At 44.5% G+C, this 24,519-nt stretch overlaps 1 protein-coding gene across 4 annotated transcripts in view; it reads right to left on the bottom strand.

The window, feature by feature from the left end:
- Window positions 1-1,085: 1,085 nt before the first annotated feature.
- The window catches only part of LOC140735345 (putative protein MSS51 homolog, mitochondrial), a 48,906-nt gene continuing 25,472 nt past the window's right edge, over window positions 1,086-24,519 (bottom strand). For all 4 annotated transcript variants that reach the window (XM_073060290.1, XM_073060289.1, XM_073060288.1 and 1 more), the window contains exons 6-7: window positions 9,255-9,348; window positions 1,086-4,492 (exon numbers count right to left, since the gene is read on the bottom strand). In XM_073060290.1, the coding sequence (XP_072916391.1) occupies window positions 4,270-4,492; window positions 9,255-9,348 (317 nt within the window). In that variant the 3' untranslated portion in view covers window positions 1,086-4,269. The remainder of the gene's footprint in view (window positions 4,493-9,254; window positions 9,349-24,519) is intronic.

The following is a 24,519-nucleotide window of genomic DNA, read 5'->3' as shown; positions in this document are numbered from 1 at the left end:
TGATCAAGCCAACATCACAACGTTTCAGCAAAATTTAAGATGGCGCCGGTGTTGCCCAGCGACTACCTATCGGCAGCAAAAAACAAAACAAAGAAAACTACTAAATACCTTATTAATAACATGTTATTGATAACAATCAATGCTAACAATGGAGAGGCAAGCAGCGGTGAAGGCGGGGGCGCAGGTGAGAAAAGGTTGAGGGAAGCGGAGGTGAGTGGTGGCACAGGGATGGTTGAGGCAAGCGAAGCTGGAGGCAGGGGTCAAGGCAGAGTCGTGGCATTCTCCAGAGCGAAGAATGTCCTGACGTCTGACCGATTAAAGAGCTGGGCCAAATTGAAAAGATCGGGTATGGGCCGAGTTGTGGCAGTGGGGTTCGGACACCAGAACAGTCCGAGAACAAGGAACGGCCAGTTTGGACAACTGAAGCACAGGGCCAGATTGGAAAGGTCAGGAAGCCACGCGAGGGCCAGTTCCACTTACTCAGCTCCACGCTGGCCTGATGCTCCGGCTACAGCGATGCCTGGCTTTGCGTCTGTGGTCTCGTAATGTTTATCCGCTTTGCAATGAACCGAGGCTGTGGCCTGCTCCGGCTGTAGTGATGCCTGGCTTCATGTCTTTCATAAAACTTCAGTTCTGAAGCTATAGTTTGCTTTTATTCTATGCACGATTTGTTTTTACTCTCCCTCTCCGCGCACAGTGCTCGACTGCTTTCCTTCTTTAATGGGTTCTTTTGAGGTTTCTTTGTTTTGTGGCTGCCTGCGAGCAGACAAAGTTCAAGGTTGTATAATGTACACATACTTGGGTAATAAATGTACTTTGAACTTTGAATTAGGTTCAAAGGTTCATTTACCATCTCTGAAATTACCATACAACTCTGAAATCCTTCTTCTCCAGATAGCCACAAAACCAAGAATGATAGCACGATCATCAACCCCCAAATACACCCTCCCTGCACAAAAATTTGAACAAAAACAGAACATGCAGATCAACCCCCATATTCCCTCCCTGGCACACACACACACACAAAAATGAGAGAAATCGGGTGAAAAACACAGAATATAAAAAACTGTAAGGGACTGAAAAAGTCCATAGTCCAGGTCTAATATTTATTAATTGGTTTTCCCAAATAACAAAAACACTGCAAATTAAAATTGAAATTATATTTACCGCTCTATAACATTAAGTTGTTCACCTCAAAAAATAACACTTGTTAATTCCCAAAAATGAGTTGCTTATGCAACAAGTTTAATCAACAATTCTATGAGTGGAACCATGACATTTCCCACAAAATTCCAGCTCTGAATCCTGTTAAAGTTCAGAGTGTGCACAAACAGAGATATTTCCGTAATTATGCGGAAGCACAGACACAGGCCATTCAATCCAACCACAGCTGTTGTCTTCATTCTCTACACGTTCCTGCTCCACTTCACACTATAAACATGTAGCCTAATCCTTTCTTTCTCAGCTATCTAGCTTAGCTTTAATTAGTCTGCCTCCACGAGGTGGCATTGCAGTTGCTAAGCTCTCTCTGGGTTCCTATTATAGGATTACAAAGCCAATCACATTGAATGAATCCTTTGGGGAAGATTAAGTTCTGTCAACAACTTTCAAGAATGATTCATCCTTTTCAGCTTCTGCATCTGTCCATTGATGATTTTCTTCAGGGTTCGTCTCCCTCCCACTATTGGCCCGATGGTGCTGCTGTGGATAGGGATTGGATATTGGACAGGAAATGACATCACCCAACAACCTGCTTCATTCATTCACAAGATGTGGCTGTAGCTGATAGGCATTTAATGGTCACATAATGGCAAAAACTGTTATGTTATTTTGGAGAGCAAACACGAGGAAATCTGCAGATGCTGGAAATTCAAACAACACACACAAAATGCTGGTGGAACACAGCAGGCCAGGCAGCATCTATAAGGAGAAGCACTGTTGATGTTTCGGGCCAAGACCCTGATTTGTGTGTGATGTTATTTTGGATCAGTTCAAGCAGCTTCCATACTTGACTCTGGTCACAGGTTCTTTAGAAACACATATCACCTTCCTTAAAGGACATCGGTGAACCAAGTGCATTTTGGTTTCATAAGCTTAGTTTATGATGGTAGCTCTCCTCCCCCTGAACTTAAGGAGAGTGAATACTTCAGCTGCCTATGTGCAATATAAAATGTTGTTTCAGCCACGCCCCCATAGGCTAAAGAAATTTGGCTGTCCCCATAAACCCTTACCAATTTTTGCTGATGCACTACAGAAAGCGTCCTGCCTGGATGCATCAACGCTCTGCCTGTAACTGCACGAAACAGCAGGGAGTTGTGGACACAGCTTGGCACATCATGTAAACCAGCCTCCCCTCCCTGGACTCTGCACTTCTTGCTGCCTCAGTAAAACAGGCAGCATAATCAAAAGCACCATCCCAGATATTCTATCTTCTCCCCTCTCCCATCAGGCAGAAGATACAAGAACCTAAAAGCATGTACCACCCATCTACAGGACAGCTTCCATCTCGCTGTTATAAGGCTATGAATGGTTCCCTGTTATGACAAGACTCTCAACTTCACAGTCTACCTCATTGTGACTTTACACTACAATGTTTATCTACACTACACTTTCTCTATAGCTGTTACACTTTATTCTGCATTCTGTTACTGTTTTACCTTGTTCTACCTCAATGCACTGTGTAATGATCTGATCTGTATGGACAATACGCAAGACAAACTTTCACTCCACTTCAGTACCTGTGACAATAATAAACAAATTCCAATTCCAGACTTTTAGACCAGTAAGCTATACACTCAATTTTCAGCAAAGTCTTTAAGCAAAGATACATTGAAATGCATCAGTTATGAGGGCTATAGATAGGGTAAGTGCAAGCAGGCCTTTTTCCGCTGAGGTTGGGTGAGACTAGAACTAGGGATCATGGGTTAAAGATGAAAGCTGAAATGTTGAAGGGGGAAAACAAGGGGGAACTTCTTCACTCAGAGCGTAGTGAGAGTGTGGAACAAGCTGCCAGCAGATGTGTTGGAAACAGGCTAGATTTCAACAATTATGAGAAATTTGGATAGGTAGGTAGATGAGAGGGGTATGGAGGTCTATGTTCTGGGTGCAGGTCAATGGGAGAAGGCAGAGTAACAATTCATCGTGTTGGAGGTGCTCAAAATTGTGAAGGGTGAGAAACTGCTTCCGGTGGTAGCTGAATTAGTAAATCAAGGAGATGGATTCCCGGGCAGTTCACACAAACTGAGGAGTTCTGGAGTGGGCTGTGGGTAGGATTCCAGGCAGACAGAAGTGTTCCGGAGTAGGCTGTGGATGGTATTCCAGGTTAGTTCACACAGACTGAGGTGTTCCGGAGTGGGCTGCGGATGGTATTCCAGGTTAGTTCACACAGACTGAGGTGTTCCGGAGTGGGCTGCGGATGGTATTCCAGGTTAGTTCACACAGACTGAGATGTTCTGGAGTGGGCTGCGGATGGTATTCCAGGTTAGTTCACACAGACTGAGGTGTTCCGGAGTGGGCTGCGGATGGTATTCCAGGTTAGTTCACACAGACTGAGGTGTTCCGGAGTGGGCTGCGGATGGTATTCCAGGTTAGTTCACACAGACTGAGGTGTTGCGGAGTGAGCTGCGGATGGTATTCCAGGTTAGTTCACACAGACTGAGGTGTTCTGGAGTGGGCTGCGGATGGAAGCTGGTTTGACAGTCACGTTCAGAAAGGAACTCAACACCTCAGTGTAACGGTTAGCACAACACTTTACAGTGCCTACAGTCACTGGTTGGGTTTCAATTCCCTCTGCTGTCTGTATGTTTCTCCCATGACCACGTGGATTTCATGTGGGAGCTCCGGAATGCTGCCACATTCCAAAGACGTACGATTAGGGTTATTGAGTTGTCACCATGCCACGTTGGCGCCGGAAACGTGGTGACACTTGCTGGGCTGCCCAGCACAATTCTCACTGATTTAAGTTGACACAAAAAGATGAATTTCACTGTATGTTTGCTGTTTCTTGTCCATTAAAGCTAATCTTTTAAAGGTCTTTAACCTTTGAACTGGATAAACACTTGATGGGGAAAATTTGTAGGATTGAAGGAAGGAAGAGGAAAGCGTAATGCTCCAGCGAGGAGATTAGACACACATTACACACACGCTGCTTGAGCCTAGAAATTAAATAACAGCAGATGGCTAATGAGGCTCATCAAATGAAACAAGATGGCTTCTTGCAGCCACAGAAAATTCTTCAGATCGTTGCATGGCTTGTCAGCTGGACGAAGCTCACAGGCTGCCCTCTTGCCCAGGGTCCTCAGTGGCCATCTCCTCTGCGGATTCCGTGCATCCGTGGAACATCAGGAAGGTGGAGTTGCTGCTGACCAGCGGCTTGTTGGGATTGGACTGCACCTGCTCTAGTTTCAGCGAGGCGAAGGGATTCTCGCCGTAGCTGATGATCCTCGTTTCCAGCTCGTGGAGGATCTGAAGGGAGTAATTCAACTCCTGCTCACTGCAAGCAGAGAGAAGGGGAGAAGGTTAAAGTTATACAAACAAACAAAGAACAATACAGCACAGTACAGGCCATTCAGCCCACAATGTTGTGCTGACCCTTAAACCCTGCCTCCTATATAACCCTCCGCCTTAAATTCCTCCATATACCTGTCTAGTAGTCTCTTAAATTTCACCAGTGTATCTGCCTCCACCACTGACTCAGGCAGTGCATTCCACACACCAACCACTCTCTGAGTGAGAAACCTTCCTCTAATACCCTCCCTTGAACTTTCCTCCCCTTACCTTAAAGCCATGTCCTCTTGTATTGAGCAGTGGTGCCCTGGGGAAGAGGCACTGGCTGTCCACTCTGTCTATTCCTCTTAATATCTTGTACACCTCTATCATGTCTCCTCTCATCCTCCTTCTCTCCAGAGAGTAAAGCCCTAGCTCCCTTAATCTCTAATCATAATGCATACTCTCTAAACCAGGCAGCATCCTGGTAAATCTCCTCTGTACCCTTTCCAATGCTTCCACATCCTTCCTATAGTGAGGTGACCAGAACTGAACACAGTACTCCAAGTGTGGCCTAACTAGAGTTTTATAGAGCCGCATCATTACCCCATGACTCTTCAACTCTGTCCCTCGACTTATGAAAACTAACACTCCATAAACTTTCATAACTACCCTATCTACCTGTGAGGCAATTTTCAGGGATCTGTGGACATGTACCCCCAGATCCCTCTGCTCCTCCACACTCCCAATGAGAAGTATCGATAGGGTTAATGCAGGCAGGCTTTTCCCACTGCGATTGGATGAGGTCATGGGTTAAGAGTGAAAGGTGAAATACTTAAGGGAACATGTGGAGGAACCTCTTCACTCAGATGGTGGAATGAGCTGCCAGCGGAAGTTGTGGATGTGAGGTTGATAGCAGCATTTAAAGAGAAGTTTGGATAGGTACATGGACAGGGGGATTTGGAGGTCTATAGTCCATGTTCAGCTGATGGGACTGGGCAGAATAACAGTTCGGCACTGAATAGATGGGCCAAATGGCCTGTTTCTGTACTGTAGCACTCTATGACTCTACGACAATGTGGCTGGCTTAGAGGCTCAAAGGGAAAGGACTCAGTCATTGCTCAATGGTGACAGTGAGGGGAAGAGACAGGAGACTCTGATTCCACAGGAGAGATACCAAGGTGGTTTGTTGTCCCCCAGGGTGCTTGGGTCAAGTATGTCTCCGAGCGGCACAAAACTTTCTCAAGGGGTGGATGAAAAGCGAGAGGCCAGTGCACATCGGTACAAACGGCATAGGTACAACAAGGGATGAGGTCCTGCAGAACAGATACAGGGAATTAGGTAAAATGCAGAACCTCAAGGGTGGTGATGACCGGAGTACTCCCTGTGCCTCGTTTTAGTGGAAAGATAGGGCGGATAAATGTATGGCTGAGGAACTGGTGCAGGGGGCAGGGATTCAGGTTCTTGGATCACTGGGATCTCCTCTGGGTAGAGGCAACCTGTACAAGAGGGACTTACTGATGCAAATGCAAAGAGACCCGTCAGCGACTGTATTTCATTTGGAGTTTCAGGAGACTCGGTGTGTCACCACAGGCCACAACAAATGTCTACAGATGTACCATGGAGAGTATTCCAACTGGTTGCACTACTGGTGCGAAGGGTCACTGCAGAGGTTTGTGAAAGCAGGCTCATCATGGGGGCACTAGCCTCCCTGAATTGAGGACATCTTCAAAAGGCGATGTCTCAGAAAGGCGGCATCTGTCACTAAGGACCCCATCACCCAGGATATGCTCTCTCCTTATTTAAACCATCAAAGCAGAGGGACAGGAGCCTGAAGACACACACTTCCCCTCCGCCATCAGATTTCTGAATGGACAACAAACCCAAGAACACAACCTCACTATCTTTTTGCACTACTTAATTAATTTACTTTTAAACATATTTGTCATAGTAATTTATTGTATTTTTATCTATTGGACTGTACTGCTGCCACAAAACAACAAATCTCATGACATATGTCAGTGATATTAAGCCTGATTCTGAGGGAGGTGTTGCACTTGAATTGGAGGGGGACCAATATCCTAGCGGAGAAATTTGCTTTTGGCATCAGGAAGAGTTTAAACTAGGCTGTCACCAGGGGGGCGGGGGGGGGGGGGGAGGTGTGGGAAGGATGGGACTCGACAGAGCAAAACCAGTGGGATGACAGGGGTACGTGCAGCAACTAAAGGTTGAAGCCGAGATAGACATGTATACAGTAAATCAGCAGAAAGAAGCACTGCTTTCAATTGCATGTATTTCAAAGCATGACAGGCAAGGTGGAGAAACCTGACAGAAATGACTGAACAAGTGAGGTTGCCTGAGCAAGTGCACAGTTCACTGAAAACAGCCACAGAAGTAGATGGAATAGGTCTTTAGCATGTTTGCCTTCATTGGCTTAGGAGTAAGGACATCATGTTCCAGATTTACAGTATAAGTGACTGGTGAAGCCACACCTGGAGTATCATGCACAGCTTTGTTAACACTGTTATAGCAAAGACATTATCAAGTTAGAGAGGGTGTAGAAGAGGATTATGAGGTAGCTGCCTGGACTAGAGAGCTTGAGTTACAGGGAGAATGAGGCGTAACCTCATATAAGTTCATAAAATTATAAAGGGTGGGTGGTCAGAGTCTTTCCCTAGGCTTGGGAGTCCAAACCTAGAGGGTACTGGCATAAGATACAAAGGGAAAGATTTAAAAGAGACCACAGAGGAATGCGTAGCTGAGGAAATGATGCAAGGCGCAGGGGTACAGATTTATGGATCATTGGGAACTCTTCTGGGGAAGATATGACACGTCCAAAAGGGATAGGTTACACCAGAGCCCGAGAGAGTCCAATATCCTTGTGGGCAGGTTGGCTAGAGTTGTTTGGGTGGGTTTAAACTAATTTTGCAAATGTCATTTCACTTTTCAAGAAGGGAGAGGCAGAAGAAAGAAAACTATAGGCCTTTTTGTCTGACCGCAGTGGTTGGGAAGATGTTGGAGTCGATTGTTAAGGGTATGGTTTTGGGGTATTTGGAGGCACATGATAAAAAAGGCTATAGTCAGCATGATTTCCTCAAGGGAAGATCTTGTCTGATAAATCTGTTGGAATTCTTTGAAGAAATAACAAACAGGATATACAAAGGAGAATCAGCTGATGTTGTGTATTTGGATTTTCAGAAGGCTTTGACAAGGTGCCACACATGAGGCTGCTAAACGAGCTACAGGAAAATTTCTAGCATGTAGTGGCTGACTGGCAGGAGGCAAAGAGTGGGAATAAAGGGAGCGTTTTCTGGTTGGCTGCCGGTGACTAGTGGTCTTCCACCACTAATGGTGTTGGACCATTTCTTTTTATGTCATATGTTTATGATTTGGATGATGGAATTAACGGCTTTGTTGCAAAGTTTGCAGACTACACAAAGCTAGATGGAGGGGCAGGTAGTTTTAAGGAAGTAGAGAGGCTACAGAAGAACCTAGACAGATTGGGAGAATGGCTGAAGAAATGGCAGATGGAATACAGTTTCGGGTTGACTATTTTCTAAATGGAGAGAATATACAAAGAACTAAGATGCAAAGGGACTTGGGAGTCCTTTTGCAGGACTCCCTAAAGATTAATTTGCAGATTGAGTCTGTAGTGAGGAAGGCAAATCTGATGTTACATTCATTTCAAGTGGACTGGAATATAAAAGCAAGGCTACAATGTTGAGGCTTTATAAAGCACTGGTGAGACCTCATTTGGAGTATTGTGAGCAGTTTTGGGATCTTTATCTTAGAAAGGATGTGCTGAAACTGGAGAGGGTTCAAAGGAGGTTCATGAAAATGATTCCAGGATTGAATGGCTTGTCATATGGGGAGTGTTTGATGGCTCGGGGCCCGTATTCACTGGAATTCAAAAGAATGAGAGGTGACCTCATTGGAACTTATTGAATGGTGAAAAGCCTTGATGGAGTGGATGTGGAGAAGATGTTTCCTGTGGTGGGTGAGTCTAAGACCAGAGGACACAGCCTCAGAATAGAGGTGCATCATTTTAGAATGGAGATGAGGAGGAATTTCTTCAGCCACAGGGTGGTGAATCTGTGGAATTCATTGCCACAGGTGGCAGTGGAGACCAAGTCATTGGACATATTTAACGCAGAGGTTGATAGATTCTTTATTTGTCAAAGCTTGAAGGGATGCAAGGCTAAGGCAGGAGATTGGGGCTGAGAGGGAAAATGGATCAGCCATGGTAAAATGGTAGAGCAGACTCGATGGGCCAAATGGCCTAATTCTGATCCCATATCTTATGGCCTTGTATGGAGGGATGCCAAAGGTACATTTTCCACAGAGTGGTGAGTGCGTGGTACAGCCTGCCAGGAGTGGTGGTAGAAGCAGATACATTCGAGGCATTTAAAAAACTCTTGGTTACGCACATGGATGATGGGAAAATGCAGCCCTCTGGTGAGGGAAGGGTTAGATTGATCTTAGAGTAGGTTAAACAATCGGCACAACATTGTGGAACAAATGGCCTGTACATTGCTATGTTCTATGTTCTAAATTATAAACATGTAGAAGTCCTGTTCTCAATCTTCATAGAATTAATAATGAGAAAGATTAACACATCGAAAGGTGACAGTTTAGCCCACTCCGTCTGAACTGGTTAAAGCTGGGCATTAAACTCATCACATGCTCTTGATTTAGTCCTGCGGTACAGCTGTACTAACCGAAGGAGCAAAGCCAAATGCGCAGTGCTACTGAAATTCTCGAGTGCTTACCTATACATGGTAAAGACAGCAGGGATCTTGTAGTCTCTCAGCAGCAGGAGCGTTGGCAGCCAGCCTTCTGTCAAGCCTTGTGAAGCATGGAACCCTGGGCATGGAGAGGGCAGGCTACAATTACACACTGAGATCACCATCCAGTAATGCATTCAACTGGCCACCCAAATTTGTTCAGCCATGCTTATTGCTCTGTGTGGCCAATGGAATTCCTCACAGCTTCCACTGGCATCTCTCAGCCAGTACTGAGTGTTAAACTGGTCAAGGATCTTGACAGCCTTCTCCAGTCTCTCATGAGGCTCACAGTCCCACAGGTTCCTCCAGTCCTCCTACACCCAGACTGCCTTCCCTTCCTGTTTCCCAAGGCACTTCGGGCTGCCCTCTCTAGCTTTCTGCACTTCACTTTCACAGTGTAGTCATTCTTCAGTCAGGAAATAGTTAATCCGCTTGTCTCCCCCAATCTGCTCCCCAGTCCTCTGACATCAGAGCTGATCATCGGCCTTAAAGTTCAAAGTAAATTTATCATTTTCTTGCAGGCATTTACGGAGAAAGAAAGAAATATGACAGAATTTACGAGAAAACTGTACATAAGCAAAGACCGACAAACAACCAATGTGCAAAAGAAGATAAACTGAAAATAAACAAAATAATAATAAAACTGAGAACATGAATTGTAAAGGGTCCTTGAAACCGAATCTGTAAATCATAGAATCAGTTCAGAGTAATAGAGAATGAAGTTTTCTACACTGGCTCAGATGGCTGCAGCGTAATAACTGCTCCTAAACCTGGTGGTGTAGAGCCTAAGGCTCCTGTAGCTCCTGGCCGATGGTAGTAGTGAGAAGAGAGCATGGCCTGGGGGGTGGAGTCTGTGATAATGGATGCTGTTTTCTTGTGGCAGTGCTCTGTGTATTATCCATATACCTGGCTATCTCCTTTCCCTTTGCTTCACACGTCTACTGATTTAACCTTGAATTTACATATTCAATATCTGGCTCTCCACCACCCTCTGGAGAATTCCCAAAGATGTACAACTTCTGAGTGACAAAATCCTTTCTTAACCGCAATCCTAAACAGCTGATCCTTACTGGTGGGGGGGGGGGGGTTCTTTCTTCCTCAGATCTAAACTGTTCAGTCTAAGCAAGGAGTCCCTCTTCTCCAAACCATTGTTACCACTCATACCCTCCACGTCTCAGTGAGATCACCTCTCAGTTGTCTAAGCTCCATTGAGAGTGAGCTAATCTCACAATCTTTCTTCAAAGTACAATACAGGTCAGTGAACTTGACGAACCTCGCCAACTGAAAGGTGGAGCTGTACTTGCTTCCAAGGTATATTCACACTACCAGCTCATCCCATGTCTACCTTCTCCAGTGCATTTTCTCCCCATCTCCCACATTCTCACACCACGTTCTGAAAACATATGGGTTCAACAGAGAGTGTGGAACAGTACAGCACAGGAACAGGCCGTTCAGCTCACAATGTTGTGCCGAAACAAATAAATTAGTAATCAAATGATCAATGAAGCTAATCCCCTTTGTTCATATGTGCACACCCTTCCATCTTCCTCACATTCACCTGCCTATCCAAACGTCTCTTTAGAGTCCCTAATGTATCTGCCTCCACCACAACTCCAGGCAGCGAATTTTAAACACCCACCACTCTCTGTGTAAACTCGCCCCTTGCACCTCCTTTGAAATTACCCCCTCTCGCCTTAAGTGCATGCCCTCACATATTACTTAAACCCTGGGAAAAAGATACTGTTGGCCTATTCTATCTATGCCTCTCATAATCTTACAAAACTCGATCAGATCTTCCCTCAGCCTTTGATGGGTTTGTAGGTTAATTGGCTACTGTAAATTGCCCCTTGTGTGTAGATGTGTGCTACAGCTCTGAGAATCTATCCTGGGCCCAACATGATGATGCAATCACGAAGAAGTCATGCCAACAGCTATACTTCATTGGTAGGTCACCAACGACTCTAGTAAATTTCTACAAATGTACCATGGAGAGCATTCTGACTGGTTTCATTGTCAGCTGGTATGGAGGTTCCAATGCACAAGATAAAAAAAAAACACTGCAGGAGGTTGTAGACTTATCCAGCTCCATCCAAGTGTACTAGACTCCCCACCATCAACAACATCTTCAAATGGTGGTGCCTCAAGAAGGTGACATCCATCATTAAGGACCCTCACCATCCAAGACGTGTGCTCTTCTCATTACTACAACCAGGGAGGAGGTACAGAGGCCTGAAAATGCACACTCAGTATTTTAGAAACAGCTTCTTCCCCTCCACCATCAGATTTCTGAGTGGTCCATCAACTGATGAACACCACCTCACAGTTTTGTTCTCTTTTTGTGCTATTATTTTTAAAAATATCTATTTCTTATTGTAACTTACAATTTTTTTTTTATTTTTGCACTAAACTGCTGTCAAAAACAGATTCCATGATGTACATAGTGATAATAAGCCTGATTCTGAGTATCTGCTGAGAGTCACTGAGAATGTGGGAAGAGTTAAAACAAAGATTAACGCAGGATTAGCATAAATGGCTGGTTGATAGTTGGTATGAACTCAATGAGCTGAAGGGTTTGTTTACATCTGGTAATTCACTTTGAATCTGCCATCACCCCTTGGCCCAGCATTTCTTGCACTATCACTACCATGTGATATCAGGAACAAACAAGGTATCTGCCGGAGATCTTGACTCCACTACACAAACTTCCCCGTCAACATCTGACCATGTGCAGCAACGCACACAAAAAGCGCTGGAGGAGCTCAGCAGATCAGGCAGCATCTAGGGAAGGGATTATACGGAGGGCCGATGAAGGGTCTTGGCCCGCGGTTTATTTATTACCAACCCGTGGGTCTTTGGAATGTGGGAGGAAACCCACATGGTCATGGGTAGAGCGTACAAACTCCTTACGGAATTGAACCTGGATGCTCGTACTGTAATAACGTTGTGCTAAGCGCCATGCTACAGTGTCGCCCCATGTCTTATGGATGGGTGAAGGACAGGCTTTAATATGAGTGTCTGAAGGTTTGCATTGGCGAAACCTTGCAGGGGTGCAGGACAAGGAGGATATTACTGAGATAGGAAGAGTCAAGATTAGGAGGGGTATGACTGCTCAATAAAATGCTTGCCATTAGGGGCGGGATTAGATTGGGAGCTTCTTATGTCAACAGACTGTGTGAACTGATGCACATAGGAAGGTCAAATTTGAAGGCTAAATTTTAAGGTTAATGCCAGGAGTCTTTGCAGTGTGGAGGAACAGAGGAATCTTTTGGTCCTTGTCTAAAGATTCCTCGAAGTTGCTGTGCAATTTGATGGGGTTGGTGTGTTGGCCTTCATTAGCCGGGAGACTGAGTTCAAGAGCTGCAAAAGTAATGTAGCTCTCTAAATCACTGTTTAGACCACTCTTGGAGTTTAGTGCTGGTTGCCTCATTATAACAAGGATGTGAATGCTCTAGTGAAGGAGCAGAGGGGATTTACCAGGATGCTGCCTGGATTAGAGAGCATATCTTAAGAGGAAAGGTTGAGCGAGCTCGGGCTTTACTCCTTGGAGCAAAGTGCAGGATGCCAGAGGTAAATTTTTTACACGGAGAGTGATGAGTGCATGGAACACACTACCAGGGGTGGTGGTAGATACATTAGGGACATTTAAAAGGCTCCTAGATAGGCACATCTAACCAAATCTTCTCAACTCATTCCACAACTTATGGACTCACTTTCAAGGACTCTACAACTCATTCTCAAGTATTGTTTATTTACTTGCTTTTCTGTTTGCACATTTTGTCTTCTTTTGCACATTGGTTGTTTGTCAGTCTCTGTTTGTGTGTAGTTTTTCATTAATTCTATTGTACTTCATTCTACTGTGAATGGCTACAAGCAAATGAATCTCAGGGTAGTATAGCTGACATATACATTATTGATAAATTTATTTTGAATTTTGAACATGGATGAAAGAAAAATGGAGGGCTATGTGGGAGGGAAGGATCAGATTGATCTTGGAGTAGTTTAAAAGTGGATTATGTGCTTTGGGACCTCTACTCTGTTGCACTGTTCTATATTCTAGATTTATAGCAGAGACTGCAGATATGCCAGCTGTTAACATTTAACTACCAAAGGAGAAATGGAGAAGGGTGGCATGTTAGAACCTCCAGCGTTTGCTCTTTGCAGATAAAGTTAAATCCATAAACCTCCATTATATTTCTCCGAAGGACTGGCACAGGAGAGTGACAACTTTTGTAAATGTCTGAGATTAGAATTTACAGCAAGCAACTCCCGAAAGGAAGTAGAAAACCTCAAAGTCGGAAAACACATACTTGCTCCTCAACACACCATTAAGGTTGAGCTGAATGGGAATGGCCATATTCAAAGTTCAAAGTTAAAAATAAGTTTATTACCAAAGTACATATATGTTACCATATACAACCCTAAGATTCATTTTCTTGCAGGTGATACTCAATAAATCCATAATAAAATTACAAATGTGAATCAATGAAAGACTGCAGCAACTTGGGTGTTCAACCAGTGTGTAAAAGACAACAAGCAATGCAAATACCAAAAGAATGAAATAGAAATAATAAATAAATAAGCAATAAATATATTTATGCAGTAGTGAAAGACTGGACTTTCTGTTTTTAAGTGTTCTTGCTGAAAAGGCCACCTTGTGAATAACACCATCGTCTGACAGGTAGGACTGAGCACGTTCTCTGTAAACTCACATAAACAGAACCACAGCCAGCACAGAGAGGGTGATGTGTCACGAAAACACGAGCAGCTTTAATTTTAGACCAAACGAAACCCTCCAAGAATTCCACATGATAGCAAATCTCTAAAGGCTTATTTGAAAAGGTTGAGGTTGAGAGGTTCAATATCAGTATTAAATCTTGTATTGGTGGCCGACAGCTATGAGCTTTGATTCCCGGAACCCCTCTCTCCTATCTTTGTGCTTCTCTGACGTCCAGCCTATTAGATCCTGCTCCCTCCTGGCAACACGCGAGCCTGTGTCTTGTCCTGATGACTGCACAGTTTTAATATTTTGTGCAGCCTGGGTCACCCCACTGTGCAGCACACTGAACGAACCCAGCACAGCCCATAATGTGCTGCCGGGGTGAAGATAAAGACAGATCACACACAGTTACTCAGGGATCCCAGGTTTGGGTGAGCCACTGACAGCCTTCTTACCTATTTAAGTGCCTGTCTCAGTGCCTCTTAACCCCCGTGACTGCATCTGATTCCACCTCCTCAGGGGGCACTTTCCAGATATCAAACACTATGTAAAAAAATCTTACTCTTAAGCTTCCCTTCTAACTCTCAGCTTAAACCATCCCCTCCTGTTTCTCATGCCCCTACTGTGGAGAAAGGATTTTGATTATCTACTATAAGACCATAAGAGATAGGAGTAGAATTAGGCTATTCAGCCCATCAAGTCTGCTCTGTCATTCCATCATGGCTGGTTTATTTTCTCTCTCAACAACCCCCCCTCCCCTCCACCATCCGCCTGTCTTCTCCCCGTAACCTTTTGTCGCTCTTACTAATCAAGAACCTGTCAACTTCCACTTTAAATATACTCAATGTCTTGGTTCCCACAGCTGCCTCTGGGAATGAATTTCCCAGATTCACAACTCTCTGGCTGAAGAAGTTCCTCCTCATCTCTATTCTAAAGGGACGTCCTTTCAACTGTCAGAACCATCCTTCCCATGTTTACCCTGTCTGGGCCTTTCAAAATTTGGTAGGTTTCAATGAGGACTCCCCCCCACCCCCCCCATTCTTCTAAACTCCAGCGAGTACAGGCCCAGAGCCATCAACCCTTTCATCCCAGAGTCATTCTCGTGAACCTCCTCTGGAACCTCTCCAATGCCAGCACATTCTTTCTTAGGTATGGGGCCAAAACTGCTCGCAATACTCCAAATGTGCTCTGACTGATGCCTTATAAAGCCTCATCATTTGGGATGTAATCTACCCTACCATAATCTTATATACTTCCATCAGGTTTCCCCCTCAACCTCTTTCAACTGCAAAAGGACAAAGCAGAAGGTATTTATGATCTGGATGATGGAGTGGTAAATTGGATTAGTAAGTATGCAGATGATACTAAGATAGGTGGCGTTGTGGATAATGAAGTAGGTTTTCAAAGCTTGCAGAGAGATTTAGGTCAGTTAGAAGAGTGGGCTGAACGATGGCAGATGGAGTTTAATGCTGAGAAGTCTGAGGTGCTACATTTTGGTAGGACTAATCAAAATAGGACATACATGGTAAATGGTAGAGCATTGAGGAATGCAGTAGAACAGAGTGATCTAGGAATAATGGTGCATAGTTCCCTGAAGGTGGAATCTCATGTGGATAGGATGGTGAAGAAAGCTTTTGGTATGCTGGCCTTTATAAATCAGAGCATTGAGTATAGGAGCTGGGATGTAATGTTAAAATTGTACAAGGCATTGCGAGGCCAAAATTGGAGTATTGTGTACAGTTCTGGTCACCAAATTATAGGAAAGATGTCAACAAAATAGAGAGAGTACAGAGGAGATTTACTAGAACCTTACCTGGGTTTCAGCACCTAAGTTACAGAGAAAGGTTGAACAAGTTAAGTCTTTATTCTTTGGAGCGTAGAAGGTTGAGGGGGGACTTGATAGAGGTATTTAAAATTATGAGGGGGATAGATAGAGTTGACGTGAGTAGGCTTTTTTCCATTGAGAGTAGGGGAGATTCAAACAAGAGGACATGAGTTGAGAGTTAAGGGGCAAAAGTTTAGGGGTAACACGAGGGGGAACTTCTTTACTCAGGGAGTGGTAGCTGTGTGGAACGAGCTTCCAGTAGAAGTGGTAGAGGCAGGTTTGATATTGTCATTTAAAAAAAATTGGATAGGTATATGGACAGGAAAGGAATGGAGGGTTATGGGCAGAGTGCAGGTAGGTGGGACTAGGTGAGAGTAAGCGTTCGGCACAGACTAGAAGGGCCAAGATGGCCTGTTTCCGTGCTGTAATTGTTATATAGTTTTATGATAGATATGGCTGACTATTAAGATTTAATTTGAGCGATCTCAAACAACACCACCTCAGTGGTGTTACTGGCCATTGATCCACCTAGGTTATTTTTTGGGATCTTGCTGTGCATCCACATTTGCCAGCTACCCATTCTGGCGATGGAAAGTTAATACCTCGTCTAATTCCATGGCTGATTCACAGTCACATGATTGAGAGCCAAGCCTTGTTTTTTTTTTTAAAAATATCAACCTGGCACAAATTCTCCAGGGCAAGGTGCTTCTGACTACCCAGCAACTCGGTGCAGTACAGAGGGAAAGCCCTATTTGAGAGGGACAGTGTAGCGACACAGCCAGCAGAGCTGCTGCCCCACAGCTCCAGGGTCCCTGGTTCGATCCCCACCTTTGCTGTTGTCTGTGTGGAATCTGCATGATCTCAGCCCGGAAACAGGCCCATCAGGCCCTTGGCAACAAAGATTCCCATCTCAGCTAGTCTTATTTGCTTGCTCTTGGGCCTAATCCTGCAGATGGCTGTACCTGTCCTAGCACCTTTTAAATATTATTCATGTATCTGCCTCAGCTCAATCCACGTACAGACCACGCTCTGAGTGAAAATTTTGCTCCTCAGGGTTCTCATTATTGGTTTCCTCCCATATTCCAAAGAAATGCTGGCTGGGAGGTCAACTTGCCACCGTAAACTGCCCCTAGTGCAGGTATGTGGTAGAATCTGGAGAGGAGGGTATACAGTCATAGAGTCATAGAACACTGCAACACAGAAACAGGACCTTCTGCCCATCTAGTCCATACTAAACTGTAGATCTGCCCTCTCCCATCGACCTATACTCAGACCACAGCACTCCATACCTCTCCCATCCAAGCAAATTTCTCTTCAATGTTGAACTTGAACCTGCATCCAGCACTTGCTCTGGCAGCTCGTTTCACACTCTGACCATCCTTTGAGTGAAGAAGGTCCCCCTCATGCTCCCCTTAAATATTTCACCTTTCACCCTTAACCCATGACATCAAGGTCTAGTTTCAATCTCAGTGGGAAAAACCTGCTTATATTTACCCTGGATAATGTGAGAGAACAGGCATGAGGAATGACGTTGCTCAGAAGACTCAGCGTAGGTTTACTGTACTGAATCAGCCCCTTCTATGTCAGATGGAGGCAGATGAAAGGCTCCCTCACTTTCTCAGCTGTATGTCCAGGACCCTACTCCACTATTCCGAAGTGGTCTCCTGACCTATAATGATTTTTTAAAATCAATCATTTAATCAGAGATTCATTATTGTTTCTCGGAGCTTTCTGTACTCATATGGACCGTTATTTTTCCTATATAAGAACGGTAACTTTATAGACTCCTGTAGTTGTACAGCATGAGTCCATTCAGCTCAGCTTGTCCACACCAAACTTTTGCCTATCTACAATAATCCCATTGCCCACATTAGGACCATATTGTTCTATGCCTTGGCTACTTAAGGGTCTGTCAAAATCAGAGATTCCCAACCTTTTCCATGCCATGGGCTCCTACCATTAATGGACCCCAGGTTGGGAACCCCTGCTCTAAATTCTTCTTAAGCATTGTATGAATTCCACACTTTGTCTGGCAGCATGCTCCAGGTATCAAGCACTGTGTAAAAAAACTTACCCGTAAGATCCCTGCTTAGAACTCCCGACCCTCAGTTTAAACCCCTGCCCTCTTGTTTCCCGTACCCCTACCTTTAGACTAACTGCCTTGTCTATGCCTCTCATAATATAGTTCTGTGGCGAGCACTTGCTCCATAATGGCAGAGGAGGAAGCTTGTTAAACGCAACAACCGTTTTACTGTGATAAACACAAAACAGACCAGGCCCCATGACCCGGAGAGTGAACCCAACCAGTCTCACACAGACGGGGGAGGTGGCCATCACACACCCCGGTTACAGTTAGGGTGACCCACAAATACACAAGCAAATAACTGTATAACCCAAGCTAAAATGTAACAATAATTGCACTGGAACTTCCCACCATAATCCCACAGAAGCATTTTAACACAAGAACAATAAACAGTACTGGTCATTAGAAAAGCAGTTGACCATGTCCCCCCCCCCCCCCCCATCCGCCGCCCCTCCCGGAGCATCACAGTTCTATCAGGCTCCTTCAATGGTACAAAACATTTTGAAAAGGGCACACAAGGCACTACATAAACGCATCTCCTTCCATTTGAAAGTGAGACTGGTTAGTATTGCTGGCGCAGGGACCTCAGATCAGAACATCTCACTGTCAGCTAGGAAAGATAGCATTCCTTCACAGGGGTATGTTTCCCCACACTCTCAGCACGGTGACAGGTTAATCACAGCTGCGCCACTGACCCCTCTTGCCTTTTCAACACTTTCCTGAACGGCTGAAGTATGTGAGATTTTAAAAGAAAAACCCAAAGGCACAGGAAGCAGAGTGAATCCCTGCTATGGAGGTGAAACACTTCAATCCAAGTACAGCTCAGAAAAGACCTGGCAACATATCCCTGAGGAATGTGGCACTTCAGATGGATAATGGGGTTGAAACCTCAGAGGATGGACGAGGTTAACTGTCCCCAGTACTGAGTGCCACAAAGATCCAGCGCTTCTGAATCATAAAAACCACCAACGCTGTGCCACGCCATTAACCTACTTCACAATCAATGTAATTCATCCCTCCATTTTACTTTCGTCCATGTGCCTAAAAGCATCGTAAATGTCCCTAATGTATCAACCTCTACCACCTTCCCCAGCAGTGAGTTCCGGGCACCTAGTACTGTCTACCACTGACACCTCACCTAAACCTTCCTCTGCTCACCTTAAAAAGATGTCCTGCGGCATTTGGCATTGCCGCCCCGGGAAAAGGGCAGTGGCTGTCCACTCTATCTACGCCTCTTGTAATCTAACGCGACTTTATCAAGCCACATCTCATCCTCCATCCCTTTGAGGAGAAGAGCCTGGATGAACATAAGACGTGTTGTCTAATCCAGACAGCATCCTGGTCGACTGCTTTCACTTGCCCCCTATAATAAGGTGACCAGAATTGAACACGACACTCCAGTCAATGCCCCATAATCAACTCCTCCTGGGCAAGCGGCTGCCTGGCCCATCATGCCACACATCCACAGCTTCACTACCAGGGGTCACAGTATGGGGAGAAGGTTCATCTTTGTTTGGCCCTTGCTGGGGACCCAGATTCTCCCCTTATCCAACACTGCTTGCCATGTTGATGGTATTTTGGGTGTGTCTATAATTCAGGGGTCCTTAACCCAGGAACAGCCTGTACTGAGTCACACCCAGCTGAAAGCTGGGGCATTGTTCATAAACCTTGTTCAACGTATATTTATTATTGAGGTACCTATGTATCCCTACATACTACCCTGAGGTTCATTCTCTTGTGGGCATTCACAGTAGAACAAAGTAATACAATAGAATCAGTGTAAAATGGAAACGTAGTGGAAGGCATGGTACTATTACAACCTGGGATGTTTCAGAGTTGGGAGTCCATTTCTGTGAGGATTTCTCATTGCATCCTCGCCATGGAATGTGTGTGTTTTCTGTGGGTGCTCTGGTTTCCTCCCACCGTCCAAAGACATACCAGGTAGGGTTGATTGATCATTGTAAGTTGTCTCGAAATTGGCTGATGGGGTGGTGTGGCTCAAGGGGCCGGAAAAGGCCTACTTCAGGCTGTATCGTTAAAATAAAGTAAAAACTACACACAAAAAAAAACGACAAACCAGTGTGCAAAAGAAGACAAACTGTGCAAAAGCAAAAACAAACAATAAAAAAAAAATACTGAGAACATGAGTTGTAGAGTCCTTGAAAGTGAGTCCATAGGTTGTGGAATCAGTTCAGTGTTGAGGTGAGTGAAGATATCCACGTTGGTTCAGGAGCCCGATAGTTGAGGGGTAATACCTGTTCCTGAACCTGAGGCCCATCACGTTGTGCTCTTTCAACCAACTAAGATCAATATAACCTTTCCCTCCTACGTAACCCTCCATTTTTCATCCACGTGTCTATCTAAGAGTTTTTAAAATGTTCCAAATGTATCTGCCTCTACCACCAGCCTTTCGCAGGACCCTAAGGCTCCTCTACATTCTCTCTGATGGCAGCAATGTGAAGAGAACATGGCCTGGATGGTGCGAGTCATTAATGATGGGTGCCTCTTTTTTGTGGCAGCGCTCAGTGTAGAAGCTGCCTCGCTGTAATAGTTATAAAGGCTTGCTTAGAGTGAGACTGCAAATTCCAATCCCTTCTGCCATTTGACACTGTTAACAATTGAGCACTCACTAATTGGGCAGAGTGGGCTGGAATTATGCCAGTCTTTTTCAAAATGTTTTGTTATTAATATAAGTTGATCTGTCCGTGTGAGTTTGTAAAGCCCTGGGAATGTGCTGTACAATTGAGAGCTTCAGTAATTTATTGACCTGTCAGCTTGGTGGCCTTAATCGCTCCACATGTGCTCATGGATATGAATACCATCGCATGTAAAATGATAAATGTCTCCATCTGTTGCAGCCATTCACAAATCAGGGCACAAGAGTAAGCTCACTTCAGTAAGACCACAGGGCAATACAGGCTCTTCGGCCCATAATGTTGTGCCAACCTCTTAAGCAACTCTGAGATCAATGTACATCTTCCTTCCCACATAACTCTCCATTTTTCTATCTTCCATGTGCTATCTAAGAGAATGTTAAATGTCCCTAATGTATTGAAACATAGAAAACCTAAAACACAATACAGGCCGACAAAGTTGTGCTGAACATGTCCCTACCTTAGAAATTACTAGGCTTACCTATAGCCCTCTATTTTACTAAGCTCCATGTACCTATCCAAAAGTCTCTCAAAAAACCCTATCGTATCGGCCTCCACCACCATCACTGGCAGCCCATTCCATGCACTCACCACTCTCTGCATAAAAAACTTACCCCTGACATCTCCTTTGTACCTACTCCCCAGCACCTTAAACCTGTGTTCTCTTGTGGCAACCATTTCAGCCCTGGGAAAAAGCCTCTGACTATCCACATGATCAATGCCTCTCATTGATCTGCCTCTACTACAATCCCTCGGCTGGGCATTCCATAGATCCACCATTCTCTCTGACATTCCCCCCCACCCATACTTTCCTCCAATCACCTGCAAATTATGCCCTCTCATGTTAACCATTTCCCTTCTGGGAAAAGCCTCTGGCTGCCCAATGAATCAATACTTCTTTCCATCTTATATACCTCTGTCGGGTCACTTCTCGTGCTCTTTCACTTCAAAGAGAAAAACCCTAGGTTGCTCAACGTATCCTCATAAGACATGCTGTCTAATTCAGACAGTATCCTGATAAATCTCCTTGGCACCCTCTCTAAAGCTTCCAATTCCTTTCCATAGTGAGGCAACCAGAACTGAACACAATATTCCAAGAGTGGTCTAATCAGGGTTTTATAGAGCTGCAACATTCCTCGCGATTCTTGAATTCAAACCCCCAACTAATAAAGGCCTACGCACCATACGTCTGCTTAAAAACCCTGTCAACTTGTGTGGCAACTTTGAAGGATCTATGGACGTGGACCCCCATTATCCCTCAGTTCCTCCACACTGCTAAGAATCCTGCCATTAACCCTGTACTCCGCTTCCAAGTTCGACCTTCCACTTCACACTTTTCTGAGTCGAATTCCATCACCATTTCTAAGCCCAGATCTGCAACCTGTCAATGTCCCACTGGAATAGAACCATAGAACACTACAGCACAGTACAGGCCCTTCAACCCTCCATGTTGTGCTGACCCATATAATCCTTAAAAAAAAAGTACTAAACCCACACTACCCCATAACCCTCCATTCTACAACAATCTACAACAACCTTCTACACTATCCATAACACCAACACCAGCGACCTTTGTGTCATCTCCAAACTTACTAATGCACCCTTCCATATCCTCATCCAAATCATTAATAAAAATCTCAAGTACAAGGGGTTTCAGAGAGCAGATCCCTGCAGAACATCACTGGTCACCAACCTCCAGACAGAATACATTCCACTTACAACCATCTTCTGTGGGCAAGCCAATTCTGATTCCGACACAACCAAGTTTCCCTGGATCCCATGCTTCTTGACTTTTTAAATGCGTCTACCATGGGAAGCCTTATCAAACACCTTACTACTATCCATATACACCACATCCACTGCTCTATCTTTATCAATATACTTCGTCACATTCTCAAAGAATGCAATCAGGCTCTTGAGGTATGACCTATCCCTTACAAAGCCATGCTGATTACCTTTAATCTGACTGAGCTTCTCCAAGATAAATCCTGTCTCCAAGAATCTCTTCCAATAATTTGCCCACAAGTGAAGTAAAACTCGCTGTTCTATAGTTCCCAGGGTTAGGTATCCTCATTCCCTTTCCTGAAAAACTTGTGAAAAGAACAGTTCTAAACATAAATTTGAGTAGAGGATCAAGAAAAGGAGTTAATCAGGATTATCCTTGGGGACCTGAGTCATAGATGTAGGTGAAATAGGTTTATTCCCTGGACCATAGGATAGGACAATGAGGAGAGATCTTATAGAGGTGTACAAAATTATGAGGGGTATAGATAGGGCAGATGCAAACAGAGGTTTTCCCTTCAGGTTGGGTGAGACTAGGTCATGGGGTTTGGGGTGAAAGATGAAATATTTCAGGGAAACCTGAAGGGGAACTTCTTCACTCACGAGGGTGGTGCGATTTTGGAATGACCCGTCACTAGAAGGTGAGATCTGATTCTATCAGCACAGATGAGCTGAGCGGCTTCATATGTTGTAAATTTTCTCTAACTGCTGCTTGTGGAGCCTTTCTGTTAACCAACCAGTCAAATCAAGTCAAGTTTATTGTCATTTAACTACATGCATGTATTTAACCATATAATGTATTTAGAAATGAGAACACGTTTCTCTGAACCAGAGTACAAAGTACAGTAGAACACACAACACACGATAACTTAATAAAATCTACAGATGAATCATACACAAGTAACAAACTAAAGTGCATGAATTAAATATTGTATGGTACGTAACACATTAACCAGTGACACTGCAAAGATGATACAGCAAGGAGTTCAGAAGCCTAATGGTCTGAGGGAAGAAACTGCTTCTCGTCCTGACCGTTCTTGTTTTTATGCATCGTAGTCTCCTGCCTGATGGTAGAAAGTCAAAGAGGATGCTGGATGGATGGGTGGGATTCTTAATAAAACTAAGGGCCCTGTGTACACAGCGCTCCTGATCAAATGCCCCCGTTGGATGGTAGGAAGACCCCTATGATCTTCTCAGCTGCTCTCACAGTCCTTTGTAGGGACTTCTGGCCCAACGATCGGCTGCTCCCATCCCAGATGGAGTGTCAGTACCACACCTATGTCTAAAACTGGCTGTAAAGTACCTTCAGATATCGTGAGATGCATACAACTCCAAATGAGGCAATGCCAGAAGGTGAGGATGTTGTGGTCTGACTTCGGCCACATTCACTCTGGTTATCAGAATCACAATGGTGATTAGCATTGCTAATGCCCAGCTGGGACAATCGGTGGTATTTCCAAGAGCGATAGGCATTGGGAAGTCAGCCTGCAGCTTCTCCAAAGGATAAGGGTGAAGGAAAAACTCAATGGCAAAAGAGCCGAAAACTCAACAGGATACTTAAAATCTTCCAAATAAATTCACAGAAAAAAATAGGGGCCATAAAAGAAACTTGCATTCATAAAACATTTGTTCATTCATTCAGGATGTCCTTTTAGAAGTGTAGGCACTGCTGTCCAGCCCAAACCACAGCTTCCCAAGTTAAGCCTGACTCCATGAACAGCAATGTGACTTTGACTGGTTTTATTTTAGCATAACACACCATTTGCCCATAATACCCAGCAGGTCGGGCAGCATGTGTGAAGAGATAAATGGAATTGATGCTTCAGGACAATCACATGACAAGTTTACAAATTGCTTCTTAAATGATATGGATCCCTCTGCTTCCAGTGCTGATGACCTTGCCAAACGCCATGTGAATGTCAAACTTGCATGGTCTTACCACATATCTGTTTGCTCAGTGCCTGGTTCTACTGAACGATTATGAGGCAAGTCCTGTCACTTTTAATAAGCAAATGAACATGCATATATGAAAAATACTGCATATGTCCACATTGCAAGACAGCATGGCCTCAATCCCTAACACCCCACAGCTGTTGCCTTTGAACTAGATTGTGGTCCCCTTGAAATGGAAATTATTTTCTGGATTGGGACAGATGTCTTGAGGGGTCTGCACCCTCCTCCAGTCTCAA

This window comes from Hemitrygon akajei, chromosome 11 (assembly GCF_048418815.1).
Source record: "Hemitrygon akajei chromosome 11, sHemAka1.3, whole genome shotgun sequence".
Lineage (NCBI taxonomy): Eukaryota > Metazoa > Chordata > Chondrichthyes > Myliobatiformes > Dasyatidae > Hemitrygon > Hemitrygon akajei.
Note: the sequence above shows the minus strand (reverse complement) of the source record. Positions and strands in the feature narration are given on the sequence as shown.